The 14362-nt window shown below is 35.1% G+C and overlaps 1 protein-coding gene across 8 annotated transcripts; it reads right to left on the bottom strand.

The window, feature by feature from the left end:
* Positions 1-1084: 1084 nt before the first annotated feature.
* Positions 1085-7285, bottom strand: LOC116131575 (uncharacterized WD repeat-containing protein C2A9.03-like). 8 transcript variants are annotated; one of them, XM_031417228.1, is made up of 9 exons: positions 7034-7285; positions 5887-6052; positions 5628-5795; positions 5370-5456; positions 2622-2756; positions 2434-2544; positions 2255-2346; positions 2049-2154; positions 1085-1950 (listed from the first exon to the last, which is right to left on the bottom strand). In XM_031417228.1, the coding sequence occupies exons 2-9, from the start codon at positions 6046-6048 to the stop codon at positions 1450-1452; spliced, it is 1362 nt and encodes a 453-aa protein (XP_031273088.1). In that variant the 5' UTR covers positions 6049-6052; positions 7034-7285; the 3' UTR covers positions 1085-1449. The 8 variants fall into 8 exon arrangements, with proteins under 8 accessions (XP_031273088.1, XP_031273087.1, XP_031273092.1 ...); XM_031417227.1 differs by lacking the exon at positions 7034-7285 and adding an exon at positions 6320-6571; XM_031417232.1 differs by lacking the exons at positions 5370-5456; positions 5628-5795; positions 5887-6052; positions 7034-7285 and adding exons at positions 3422-3484; positions 4156-4279; positions 4720-5350.
* Positions 7286-14362: the final 7077 nt, after the last annotated feature.

Raw genomic sequence — 14362 nt, 5'->3', positions numbered from 1 at the left:
TTTATAATTCAACTATCAACAACGACAAGTTGCTCTATCGATCATGGTTTTAAAACCTGAAGTGGCTCAGCCGGTTGAATTGGTTAGACCAAGGCCCAGGCCTTCTCAAGGTCGGGTTACCCTTTCAACTATTCTAAGTTTAAAATCTATCAAACACACCCTTGATCAATATACATTAGTCCTTGAAGGTTTGAAATCCAGTAAACACACCCTCTAGCCAAATGCAAATCGGCGATGACCTCCCCTTTTTCGGCGACTTTCCACCTTCCCTTGCTGTCGGAAACCACTTTCTGACTTTCTCTGGGACCATGACGCTTCATCTCCCGCCGTCGTCGTCGCGCGATGTTTCGTCGTCCAGCAATTTTTCTTCCATTTCTCGACGTCGATCGCGCCTTCTCTGACATTGATAAGCCTCCTCAGCCACCGTTCTATCTTCTCCTAAGCTCCCTTGCCGTCATTCATGAAGATCCATAGTCATCTCGCTAAAAAAAGCCATCGCGACCATTTGACTTCCGCCACTGATTTGCCACTTTCCGACGATGCCTCAACTTGCTAGCTACTGATTCTTCCTTCCAATCACCCAATCTACCCTCCCTGGTGTGTCACCACCGCTCTCCCAGTTGATTGCCGATTTGATTTGGCCAAGGGTTGTGTTGGCTAGATTTCAAACCTATAGGGTCTGATGGTATTTACTAGGGGTGTGTTTGCTAGATTTTAAACTTGTCAAACCATTGGTTAGACCGCTAGTTAAACCGGTTAACCCGTGACCCGGGGGGTGACCCCCCGGGTCAGGTTTTAAAACGTTGCCACCGATTCCAATTCTATAACTTTGTCTAATTGGACTGTGTACAGTCAGGGGTTAGAATTTAGATTATGCGCTTCTCCATGTCAAATGACTCTTATCATAACAAAAAAGATAAAAGATTTAACAGCAGAAACAAAAGCGGGCACAGAATATGTCTTACTTCAACGCCAATAACATTTCAATTGATTGATCTTCCGTCTGCTTTTCAGATAATATTCATGTAAAAATTTAAAAATAAAAATAAAAAGTAGTGCTCCTAAAAATGTTTTTTTTTTCCCCTTTGGACTAAGATGAAGGCATTTATATTTTCATAAATGAATTGAAAATAATGTTTCTGAATATACAACCCAAACGCATAAAAGAGGAGCTACACAAAGGAGCAAAACTGATATTTCCATTTCTGTCAGCTCAAAAAATCACCTTCCCAGAAATAGCTTCCTAAAGCTAAATGACACTGTAATCTCAACCTTTACATCATTTGGGAGGAAATTCCACAAACCCCAATATACACAGGGTGTTAGATAATATATCAACTACCAAAACTAAACTAAGGCTTTAAACACACTTCAAAAATAAAAAACTTCCCACTCAATATGCAGGTCTCCACACCCATAGGAGTGGGTTTGACTTCAAAGCGCACTCTACTAGAATATGGAGTCCAAATATTGATTGCAGTGCTTTCTGTTGAACTCCAATAAACTTCCATAAGTACGGTCAGCAATGCCAACAAACAAAGCTTCTGCATCTGGGCTGAAGGCTATTCCAGCAATCTCCCCAAACAGATCAATCTCCTGACACTTGGCATACCCAGACCCAGTATCAAAGATATGAACAAAGTCTGCTGGTTCTGCCATAGCCAGAAACCGGCCATCAGAGGTAAACTTCAGAGCTCTAATGGCCCCCATATTACCCTTCAACACAGCAAAAGACTGGGAAGGGTTTCTTATGTCCCACAGCCTGCAAGTAGTGTCTTGATTACCAGTAGCCAAAATTCTTCCATCTGGGTGCCAAGCTGAAGCAAATGAGTAGTCCAGGTGTCCTTTAAGGTTCCCAGTGACTTTCCCAGACTGGGTATCAGCTAACAAGCACACCGTGCTGTCCCCTAGGATGGCAAACAACTTCCCATCTGGACTAACAGAGGTATTCTGGCAGCAAATCATCAAGAAAATTTCATTAGCATGTAAGAAAGGGAACAATAGCGAACATCCAATTCCTAAGGAAAATGTAGGAAGAGCGAGCTTACATTAACAGACCAATCAAATGAGAAGCGATTAAGGCATGCAAAGTTTTCAGCATCAAATATTCTAACTTGAGCATCATTGTTTGCAGTCATGACCCTCAATAAGCCACTACAAAGAAAAAGAAACGGATCAATTTTATCACTTACCCAACAGATATAAAGGTATCTTAAAAGGTCTAGTAAAGCTAGTATAGCTCAGAGTTACTTACTTAGGGCTACGGTAAATATCCACTGCATTGGTGATGGCATTTTCATCTGTTGTTAGTTTTGTGCAGAATGCAACCCCAGGTTGATCCAAATACTGCACAAGAACATAGAAGTAAATGTTAGATGACTTAATACAGCAATTTTTTAGTTCATGGTGGCTTTTGATTAGACATGTGCTTACCTTGCAAATAAGCTCCCCCTGAAAACCACCAGCTACCAACAAATTTTCTTTAACTGCCATCGTACTTATCTGTACTCTATTTAGAGGCTGAGCCAGCAGTCCAGGGCGTTCCTGCAAAACAAAAATCAGTTTAGACCATACTGAACAGTCAATAAGCCTCAACCTTAATCAATCAAGAAGCAACTTACCAAGGTCGGAACAATTGGCTTTGCCACATTCAGCACTTCTGTGCCCTTTTGGAGCAATGGAGACCAATGCATTGCAGAATAATTCTGCATAAGATACACATCATGCTTTGATGTTGCCCATAACAAATTCCTCAACTGCACAGGGGAAGACAAACAATGGTAGACAGACACGTCAATAACAGCCTTAAACATCACTAGAAAGTATATATTAATCCATATATCCTCCTCAAAGATATGTTTGCAACCAAATGCTAGAAAGATGAATCGCCTAAAACTAGATAGGAGCTTTAGTATCAATAATTCAGCAACACTGGTCAGTCTTTTCTTGAGCATTACAAATTAGAGGAAAAAAACAAAATAAAAAGTCTGCGACAAATTATCGTCACTGTAGATAGTGTGCAGCATAGAGGAAGACTATACATAGATTGTAGGACAAATCACAAACTTCTAAATAAGTTGATGATTAGATATCTTTTTGCGTTATGGTGCCTAGAATATACATAAAACTTCATATAAATTAGAATCACAACATTCATGAACTGTTAATAACAATGAGGTATGCATTGCAACCAAGATACATATAACATGATATGGATGAATTAATTTAACACTCCTGCATAATAAATACAAGAAAATGTAATGGTGTAACTCCAAGTGAATCAAATAAACAAAAATCCAGCATGCACAAGGAATGCAAATCTGAGTATGAATTAGGCCCCTCATGAGCACGAAACATCTATGCTAAACTACAGGAATTGCCACAGAGGCCTCTCAAATACTCAAATATTTTCCTATCATACCATATAAACAATGTATCCTTATGGCGCCAGCTGCTCAGATATAACTCCACCATGCTTTATAGGCTGAAATAAGAGAAAGATAGCAGTCCTAAATGCCACAAGGGTTAAATCCATATAATTATAGTTAACAGACAATTAGAAGCAATAGGTTCAAAACTACATATTGTCACAAAGCAGAGATAAATTACATCATACAAAGGAGAGTAACCATCCACATTTAAAGAGAAAACAGAACCGGTAAATATGGCAATAAGAGCATTAACAAGTAGCACTCTGCCAATAGAAGACTCTGGCTAGCTAGTCTTAAGTTGAATATATAAGATTTACAATCAAATAAAGGAGCCATGGTCAATCACTTGCCAATCTAAAAGACCATCCAACCTCATCATTTTTAACTCTCCATCTTGAAAGACTAAAATTTCAACAATAGTTAACCACAAGTTACAATATCCAAATAAATGAATTTCATACTGGGGTTTCAAACTCTTCTACAAAGACCATCGAACTAGTGATGAATTGTAAGCTTAATCCAGATATTGAAATATTGTGTGTAATGTGCATGCATGTGCATGTGTGAGCGAGTATTTCAATATGGTATCTTGGTATGTTAACCCCAACCAAAGTTGTAAAAGGTTGTTCGGGAAAAAGCTATCTCACGATTAAACAATCTCACAGAATCACATAAGAACATCATCCAAAATGCCAAGCCATGCACAGCAATGATGTGTTGATACCTGTAACTTGCCATTAAATCATTTGTCTGTTAAAAATTATGCCATCAGAAAAATTTGGTCATCTAATTTTATTTCCATGAACTGTTACCACCTGAATGTCTAAAGTAAGCGTCCCTTCAAAAATCTGCAAAAAAGGGACTGAGTGAATATAAACCCCAATCTTATTACTTCAGCGGGGAGCTTTGCTTTCACATATATTAAAAAAATAAGGATCCAGAAAATGGTGAATAAGAATCGTTAGAAAAAGGGTATTCAAGAAACCTGCCACAACATATTTTGGTTCTAAACAATTCCACGAGGGGACTTCTAAAAAAGGAAACAGAGAATTTTTTGTTTTAATATCATAAAAGGATTCCTTAGATCAAAGGAAAAATAGATCCCAGAAGAACAATTTATGATAAAAATATAAGAAAAATAATTAAATTGACAGATTTTGTGGATATAAAAAACAGAGTTTCAGGTAATCTTGAAAACAGTACCAAGTTAATAGCAGATTTTGGATTTTTTAACCACCCAATTTTTTTTGACAAATCAGCAACTTAAATCAAGGATAGATTATATCACCAGTTTGTAGATCTGCACAAAAGTAGTAATGATGGCCTCACTGGACTATAGTTTAAATCTGAAGTTCTTCGAAACTTAAATTAGCTGAAGGTAGAGTTAGTTACATCTCTCAGAAAATAAGATATTCATCAAAACCTAATGTAAAAGCAAGGTCCATACCTTCTAATGAATGACGAGGCACAAAGCTAGTATCATACAAAATAGTTTCCATAAAGAATTATAAAATATTCACAAGACCTGCAAAACTTAGACGGACTAGTATGATATGCAGATAACCGGAGTTCAAAATAATTTTAAAAGACAGACTATTTATAATCCCAGAACCCAAACTGTTCAATATGACTAAGTTCTTATGCAGTGATACAGTGGATGCAATTTATCAATTTATGGAATGGATGTGATTAATCAATTTATGCAAGCAACATTGAAAAATTACCATGGCAAACAATGCAAAGGATTTGTAACAATTAGGAAAAACAAAAGCACAAGCGTAACATGAATTTCCATACTTCACTGCAAATGGTGACTCAAGAAAAATAAAATAAAAAATTGAAATCAAAGTAATGAGATGACTGTGTCCTAAACCAAAATTATTGTGTTTAAAAAGGATGAACAATCAAATAAATGAGAGAGATGACCAAAGTCTCTACCTGAAAATGCACAATTGTTGTCTTGACAATTCTTGTATTGAACTGAAAGTCATAGAAGGTTTTTCCCTTCTCTACTTCCAAGCACTCCTGTCAACATAACATGTTTAGCATACAATTCTGAAAAGAGATTCGTGTTCTAGGCTATCACAGTCGTTTCGGATCTTTTAACCTACTTTTTAACATTAACCAACCCATAACATAAACAGTATAATTACAAAAACGAATAAAAACAATTTAGCAAGGGAGAGACAAACTAACCTTCTGAAGCTCTTCACGCGGCCGGGAGAGGTTCTCGTAATTCTTGTACTGCTTCAATCTCGTCTCACGGTACCTATCTCTGGAAAAATTCATCCTCTCCCAAGGTATCCCTTGTATATCTTTTCCATTTCTTGCTTCTAAAGCAGAAGTATCTGTCTTTGACTTCCTCTGTTTATTCCAAAGAACAAACATATATCATTCACAATGATTTCGTTATACATAATTCTGATAAAGCTGCATGATATCAGTGAAAGCATACCGTTTCAAAGTCATCTTCAAAGTCTGAGTCTAAGGAGTCGGAATTATTGTTTCCAGGAGACTCAACGTCACTAAAAGGATCATCATTATCAAAATCAGCAGCGTCGTAGTAATCATCCACGACGTAGTCAAGATCATCGTTGTTAAAGTGAAATTGTTCCATTATCCTACATTAAAACTAATCTTTATCACTTTAAACAATAACAGAGCCTAAATCACATGAACACACAAGACTGAAAAGTGAACTAAGAAAGCACAGTTAACAAATGAACTTACTTTTACATCAATACAGACGCAGAATTACAAATTTAAAGAAGATAAGATTTTAAAACATCTCTATATCAGTCTAACTTAAACATGTAACAAACAGTATGAAATAATTCAGCAAGTTATTCAAAAACTCAAACAAAAAACAGAAAAAAAAGAAATAATACCTCCTAATTTCGGTAGAGTGATAGATCACCAAGCCGAGAGCCGTAAACCACAATAGAGAGCGAAGAGTAATGGATTTCTAGGCAATTTACCGGGAAACAAACAGAAAAGGTGTTTCTATTCCAGTAACGGAGGTTCGGATTTGTTTTGAAATAGACGTTTTTGTTGTGAAGGAGAAGAAAAACAAGAAAAATATGAAGTACGTAGACACAAAGCTACTAAGCTTTCTCTCAAACAGCGATAAATATCAAACCTCGACGTCCTTCTTATAATGGTGAAGGTGGGACTGGAGAGATTTAAAGAGTGCGAAAGGCGGGTTCCACCAAGGTTGCTGGGTCCCGCAAACGTCCGTTACAAAAGGAAAAGAGAAAGTATTCCGTGTGCCCGTGGGGTCTACACTCAACCGCTTCATTTTTCCCGGGTGCTATGCTACTACTTGACAACTCTTTACGGGTTAGCGTAAGTATGACGGTGTAATCACTAGAAAAGACTGTCCGGATCTCGTTTCCTTTTTTTTGCCTTTACAGAATTTGCATTTTCCCAAAAGTAACTTATGTGGTTTTTTGTTCGATACATTAATGATTCTTCTTTTATAAAATANAAGATTTTAAAACATCTCTATATCAGTTTAATTTAAACATGTAACAAACAGTATGAAATAATTCAGCAAGTTATTCAAAAACTCAAACAAATAACAGAAGAAAAAGAAACAATACCTCCTAATTTCGGTAGAGTGATAGATCACCAAGCCGAGAGCCGTAAACCACAATAGAGAGCGAAGAGTAATGGATTTCTAGGCAATTTACCGGGAAACAAACAGAAAAGGTGTTTCTATTCCAGTAACGGAGGTTCGGATTTGTTTTGAAATAGACGTTTTTGTTGTGAAGGAGAAGAAAAACAAGAAAAATATGAAGTACGTAGACACAAAGCTACTAAGCTTTCTCTCAAACAGCGATAAATATCAAACCTCGACGTCCTTCTTATAATGGTGAAGGTGGGACTGGAGAGATTTAAAGAGTGCGAAAGGCGGGTTCCACCAAGGTTGCTGGGTCCCGCAAACGTCCGTTACAAAAGGAAAAGAGAAAGTATTCCGTGTGCCCGTGGGGTCTACACTCAACCGCTTCATTTTTCCCGGGTGCTATGCTACTACTTGACACTCTTTACGGGTTAGCGTAACTATGACGGTGTAATCACTAGAAAAGACTGTCCGGATCTCGTTTCCTTTTTTTTGCCTTTACAGAATTTGCATTTTCCCAAAAGTAACTTATGTGGTTTTTTGTTCGATACATTAATGATTCTTCTTTTATAAAATATGATTTACTTCCAGATTTCATTCCATTTTTTTTTTTTTACCAAAAATATAGAGATAAATCTTGTAAATGAATAAGATGACCGATTATTTGAATAATACAACAGGTGCAATATTTTTATATAATATTATATGTTAAAATATGATTGATTGATTTTAAATTCAAATTAAACTTTTACCCAATCATCTTCTATCATATATAATGTTATATGAAAATTGTGATGATGATGTGGCTTGTGTATGCCACGATGGAGTCAGCATCAGTCAAATAAATCGGCTTCAACATTAAACCAAAACAGCAGCGTTTCAACTATCAGACTTAATGCATTATCTGGCAACCGAATTCCATTCTGCTTCAACAAAATGCACAGCTCACCTCACGCTCTCTTCTAGTTCCTTCTCAGCCCTAACGACAGAAGATTCTACAGCTTCTCTTCTCTAACAAACTGCTGATTATACTGGACAGCTAGAGGATGATCAATGGAGTCCTAATCTGTATAAAATCAGATATATTGTGCTGAAGAAAGCATAGTTTTTTCAGAGGGATATTTCGAGTGTGTTCTTTCTTTTTTTTCCTGGTTGTATACTCTCTGTAATCTTGGTTTCCTTGAGTAATAAAATACCATGTAGTGTGCCTTTAAAAGTGGATATAGGCTATCTTAGCCGAACCACTATAAATCCCCTGTGTCAATTTTCTCTTCTGTTATTTCATGCTTTTCTTAATCTCTTAATTGACTGCTTGTTGATTGATAAGATTGTGTTAGCTCATTGATTGATTTAATCAGTATATCTGAAAGCCCTAATTAGTCACTACAAAAATGTTATATGTCCCGATGATTTACATCTTTTCTGGAAAATGAATAAAGATCAACTTGATTTATGATACAGTAAAAACCTATTTATAATCATAATAGTAGGATCAAGTAATTTTATTACTTTGAGGAGGTTATAACTTAATAGAGGTGTAGTTACAAAAATTATTGTTTTGATTTCTTATTTTATAATTTATGTTTTAGTAATAAAGTATTAGGAATTTTATTCATATTTTAGTAGTATTAGTATTTCAATTCAGCACTTTAATTATCTACTTTTAAAATGGATAGAAGATCATGTCTTGGAACCAGCAAAGATAAGTGTCATTCATAAAATTTTAAATGCAGTTGATACATGGTCAATTGATGTGAAGCCACAGACAATTGCTAATGGTTTTAACCATTGCAAAATTAGGACGTCTGATGTCAATGAATTGCCAGTTACAAATGAAGTGGATTAGGAGAATAAAAAATCATTGCAGAATTGAGTTATCAGATTTGAAAACTTCACTACACTAACCAAATGAATATTAATGTCTTCTTCGATCGTCCAAATAAGCAATAAATCGTGTATGTTTTAACTGAAGAAGTAATCATTACTATAATTAGATAAGAAGAGAAAGGAAATAATCATGAGAATGATAGTATAAAAATACAAAAAAGTTTCGTACCATGAAACCCTAAACATGCTTGAGAAGCTAAAACTATTTTGGCTTCGATAAGAAAGTGTTCATGCTAGCGAATTATTACATACTCGTAAGATAAAAGATGTGGTAATAACTTTAAAGTATAAATTATTGTCTCAAACAATTTTAGATAAATATTTTATTTCATCCTAAACTTTTAATATAATATAAAATATATATTTTTGTAATATAAAAATAATTATTACTATATAATGGTAACTTTCTTTAAGGTGGGAATTAAAAAAATTATAATTTATTACAATGTGGAGTTTATCCTTATTTATAATTATTCTAAATTAGGATTAAAATTTTGTATGAACTATATAAAATTTATTTTTATACATACTAGAGAAATTATATTGTATAAAAGATATTAAAAATACGATTTACCAGTCTGTCCTTATCAATAACCTATTAATGACAGGCTTTAGTTTATTACAATAAGAATGACATTTTAACTTAAAGGACATTTCTGTATAATTGCTACTCGCAGGTTCAGCGTGATTTCATATGCAAGAGCCACCTCTTGTACAATTTGATCACGGGTCGGATCGTCCGAGGACCGCAGTCATTACAATAAACGGTAGAGAAATAGAAATGGGGTAGACCTGACAGCAGTCATAAAAGAAAACATTGGATTCACCATAAAAAACAAAACAAGAATTAAATATTATTTTTTAAGCAATGGGGGCCATGCCCATGGGGCAGCTCAACTCTTCTTCGAAATGACTATAGTCCACCAGCTATGATATGGTGAATCCACGTGGTTGGCTCAGAGCAAGAGTTAAAGAAGATGGCAGCTACTGGTTCCACCACGTGGCTACGAGAGATGATAGGTCCTTCTAGTCTTAACTCCAAATGGTACTATATTGCATAGTTTTCCCCCATTCGACGGCGTCACAGTCCACAAATCTCCCGTTAGTTTAACCATGGTTAGTGAAATGAAATATTAACAGTAGTTGAGTTGGTGGATGGTTATCATCTACCACTTTGGTCTACGCTTCGGCATTTGGGTCGGTTAACCTGGGACCCACAAGAACTCACGATATGGTTTTGGTTCGTACAACTTGTCAGTTTTTGATTTTGGAAAGAGTCCCTTTCTTAAGTTTGCGGGTTTAAATAAAGACCTTGATTTAGTTCTAAACAAGGACGAAAGGAAGACATTTGACAAGGGTGCGTTGGGAATTTCAAGATTTTATCTGCGGGCTGGGCAGGCAGGTTCCTTAGTCTTGATCTTTTTATTCTTATTCTTAATTTATAAGAAAGAAGACACTTGGCATTCCTTAAACCAAAGCGCTAATGACTACTTGGCCCAAGTGCCTTGGTCCGGTCCCTGTGGGCTCCTAAAAATTAAAATTATCCTTTAAGGGGTTCAGCCTCGTGGCTCACGCACACTGACACAAGCATTAGATTTCAATAGTTGTTTTTTTTTTTTTTTTTTTGGAAAGACAATAGTAACAATAGGATTAATAACATATATGATTATGCTTTAATTATTTAATATAATTGAGATCTTCCTAACAACTACTGATATTTTTTTAAATGTTAATAAAGATTTGAGATGGATGGATTTATAATAAGAACAGAAATAACCTGAAGATATAAAAAAAATAAAATTATATATAATAAATTATAAATAAGATTACATCAAATTTACAGTTAGGAGAAGGTGACACGTACCGAAGTTATGGAGATAACAAATCAACATGTGTTTGTGCAGCGGAAGCAACACGGAGGCAGGATTTAATCACCTCAAACAGGTCAAATTCCGCCTATGGCTGTGGACGGTGCAATTAAACAAACAAAATAGTCAGTTACACTCTAAATTAATATTACAACTTGAGACGTCAACTTTATTGTCTTTAAGCTAAAACTGTTACCGTTTCTTTTGTAATTAATTCAATTTAAGCACCGTTTTCCCTTAAGCCCTTATGTATTATTTGAAGACACGGATGAAACAGTATGAAGATAAAGATAAAATTTATTTTCAATGGAGACAAACAGAAACATTATTGCCAGACTCCTCTCACTTGAAGCTACATTGATGTTGATGCTCATAATAATTCAAATGGACCATTGTCAACATCATAACTCTCAGGGGTCTGCCGGGAGAGGTTTTTTTTTTTCACTGATTTTAAAGGCTTTTAATTAGACTGATTCTTAGGTTTTTTAAAACTATTATTTTGCCATATTTTGTGTGTATTAGTTTTAAGTGACTAAAAAAACCCCGCAAACTAAGTATATTGTATTTTTAAGAGGTTTATAAAACACTTTAAATTAGGGTATTTTAATTGGTTTAAAAATTTTATTTCATAAATACTCTATCTATTATAAAACTATCCCACTTATATTAAAAAAAAATTAAAACATATTATGCTCGTCTCTAGCCATATTAAATATAAAATAATTTCAAGCAATTATTAAAAAAAAATATTAAAATTTCATTTCTAGATGCTTTCCTGGAGAAGTGCAGCTACAATTTTTCAATCATTCCAGATGTTACAAAAAATGGCAAAGAAGGATAAAGAAACTTTATCACATTTAAAGTTATAAAATACTAATAAGTAGAAAATAAATAAATAACCCTTACCTTATAATTAAAAAATACAAAACTCCCAAGTATTGGTTAAGGTTGAGATATTTTTATGGGCATATATATAAATTTAACATTTTAAAAAACTGTCAGAGCCACTAAAAAATAAACTCTCAAGCATAGGTTGGGTGTTTTATAAACTGCTATTAAAAACTTCTCGATAGTTTACCCTTATAACCATTACCATGAAACTCCAATACCCTAAAATGAAAATGGAGCAAACTAATTTCCCTGGGGCTTGAATTATGCAAACCATATTGTCGGTTTATAACTTTTATAATCTTATCCGGTGCCTGTGACAAGCTCAGGTATCTGTGAGCTTTGTGTTCACAAAACATGGTACCAAAGAGCATTCATTGTCTAATATCAACCCCAAAAGATTGTCCCACGTTAACTTCAATTGAGTAACACGGTTTCCTTTTACATTTATCTTCAAATGCATGTCAAGAGATACACAATATTGATTGCGTACATGTTTGATCAAGTTATAAATAATAATCTGATCTTCTTTAATAAAAGAGTAAATGACAAGGTTTAACAAAAATCTAAGTTACCATTCGTTTCATAAATTTCATATTCTTACTCTTAAATTAACCAAAAAAACATTTAATTTAATGGAAAATGGGTAAAATTGTCATTTATACTGCAATAAATATGAAATAAAAATAAATATTTCAAAACGACCCTCCATATATTAAATTTCTCTCGAAAGCACCCTCTCTTTGACATTTCTCTCATTGTGGCCAGACTTGGCCTTTGTGTGGGCCAAAAAGCAGCGGCCAAATGGCTGCTTCTTGGCCCTCGCGGTGGCCAGAATTTGGTCGACGGGTGAGGGCTTTGTGGCTGCAAAATCCAACCGCCACGAGACCCTTATGCGACATCCAAAATCTAGCCACTACGAGGGCTAAGAAGCAATAGCCAACTGGCTTCTTCTTGGCCCTCATGTGGCCAGATTTTAGCAATCACAGCTTGGGGTGGTGGGGGTTTTAAAGAGGGGGCATCGGTGGATCAAAAGGTGGTGTCAGGGTAGGTTTTCGTTGTCAGAATTGGTTGAAAATCGACAAGAAGCGAGCGATTCCATTGAGCGGCGGCCGACGATTTGGCGGTGTAGAAGGGTGGATATGATAGAGTTTTTGATGAGGGAGGTGAGGATATGTGTTTGGTGGTGTCGGGGCGTTCCAAAGATGTCGAAATTAGGCCAATTTGGCTGGAAAACGGCAATCATAAAGCGGAAGAGGTCACTGGTGGTAGCGCAAATCCAATGCAATTGGGCCAAAGTTTGGTCGAAGGCGGGTCGGGGGAGTTCAAACGATGCTAGGGGAGTGATTCTTGTCGAGTTTAGTGGATTTTCCGTCGAGGAAGCAACCAAAATGGCCATCGGAATTTATGAATCCATGTGTGGGTTTTGTCAAAGGTAATAGGATAATAGCACTCAACAGTCACTCACGTTGTTCATTTAAGGGTGAGAATGTGGGATCTATGAAACCAGGGATGGTAACTGGTAACCTCCAATTTGGCTAAAGGGTGAGAGCATGTCGTTTACTTTTAATAAAACTAGTACACGTGTAACACCTGTTAACACTTGATCCAACTTTATATTAAAGTTATAATGTATGGATAAAATATTATTACATGTTCTCAACCCTAAGAGATGGTTTATTATTACATGCGTGATTCACACGTGAGAGTGGGAACGGGATAGGGTTCTGAAATCAACCACTCAACCAATGAGATTTAAAATTGAACCATATAATAAGGAAGGTTTCACATGCCCTTATCTAGAAGTCTCCAATGTTAAACACAAGTTCCAAGCCATTCACATGTTTCTGTAGCTATAGAGTAGTGGGTATCATATATTTCTCTATTACTGATTAAATTAAATATTTTTGTAGTCTTAAAACTTTGTCTTGTATCGCTGAAAAGCATATATTATATTCAAAAGTCACCCCATCTTTTGATTGGTATAATCAAATTAGTGATAATATCAGGTTAAAAAAGTGAGTTAATTAATAATTAAATAAAAATATTCCACTTTATCAAACGGATGCATTATGAAATGACTAAAAGCAACCAACCTTAGTGCTACTCCCACGAAAGGATTAATTAATTGAAATAATTTATTACCAAATTATCAGCAAGTGCATTGAGATTTTGGTGCACAAACAGACAACGAGTGCTTGCACTGCATTTATAATAACCCCACTTTCTGGAGATTTCTATACTGTAGTTATCGATATTCGATGGCCTAAATAAAAGATAAACATGATTCCAATGGAGCCTTTTGACGGATGAATGGCAAGCAAAACTTCCATATTCCTGTGAAAGGAAAAATTATTTACAGCCATCGTACTGGAAATGTCAATATTATGAGCTGGCAACAGTTACTCTCTTGTCCTGCTGTCCAATTGCCACTGACATAAAATATTTTTCTTAAAGTGATATTACATATACAATATTTTTTATACAATATGATATAATTAAAAATGATTAAGTAAAAATTTATTTTTAATTTAAAATTAATCGATCATCTTTTACCGCATTATATTATATGAGAAATATTATATATATAATATTATATTTTTTCTTATAATTATCCTGTGTGTAAAGCAAATAAAAAGGAATAATATAACAACGGACATAAGACT

The sequence above is a fragment of the Pistacia vera genome, unplaced genomic scaffold (genome assembly GCF_008641045.1).
Source record: "Pistacia vera cultivar Batoury unplaced genomic scaffold, PisVer_v2 Contig234, whole genome shotgun sequence".
NCBI classification, from domain to species: Eukaryota; Viridiplantae; Streptophyta; class Magnoliopsida; order Sapindales; family Anacardiaceae; genus Pistacia; species Pistacia vera.
The sequence above is the reverse complement of the archived record's forward strand: the minus strand, read 5'-3'. Positions and strand labels throughout refer to the sequence as shown.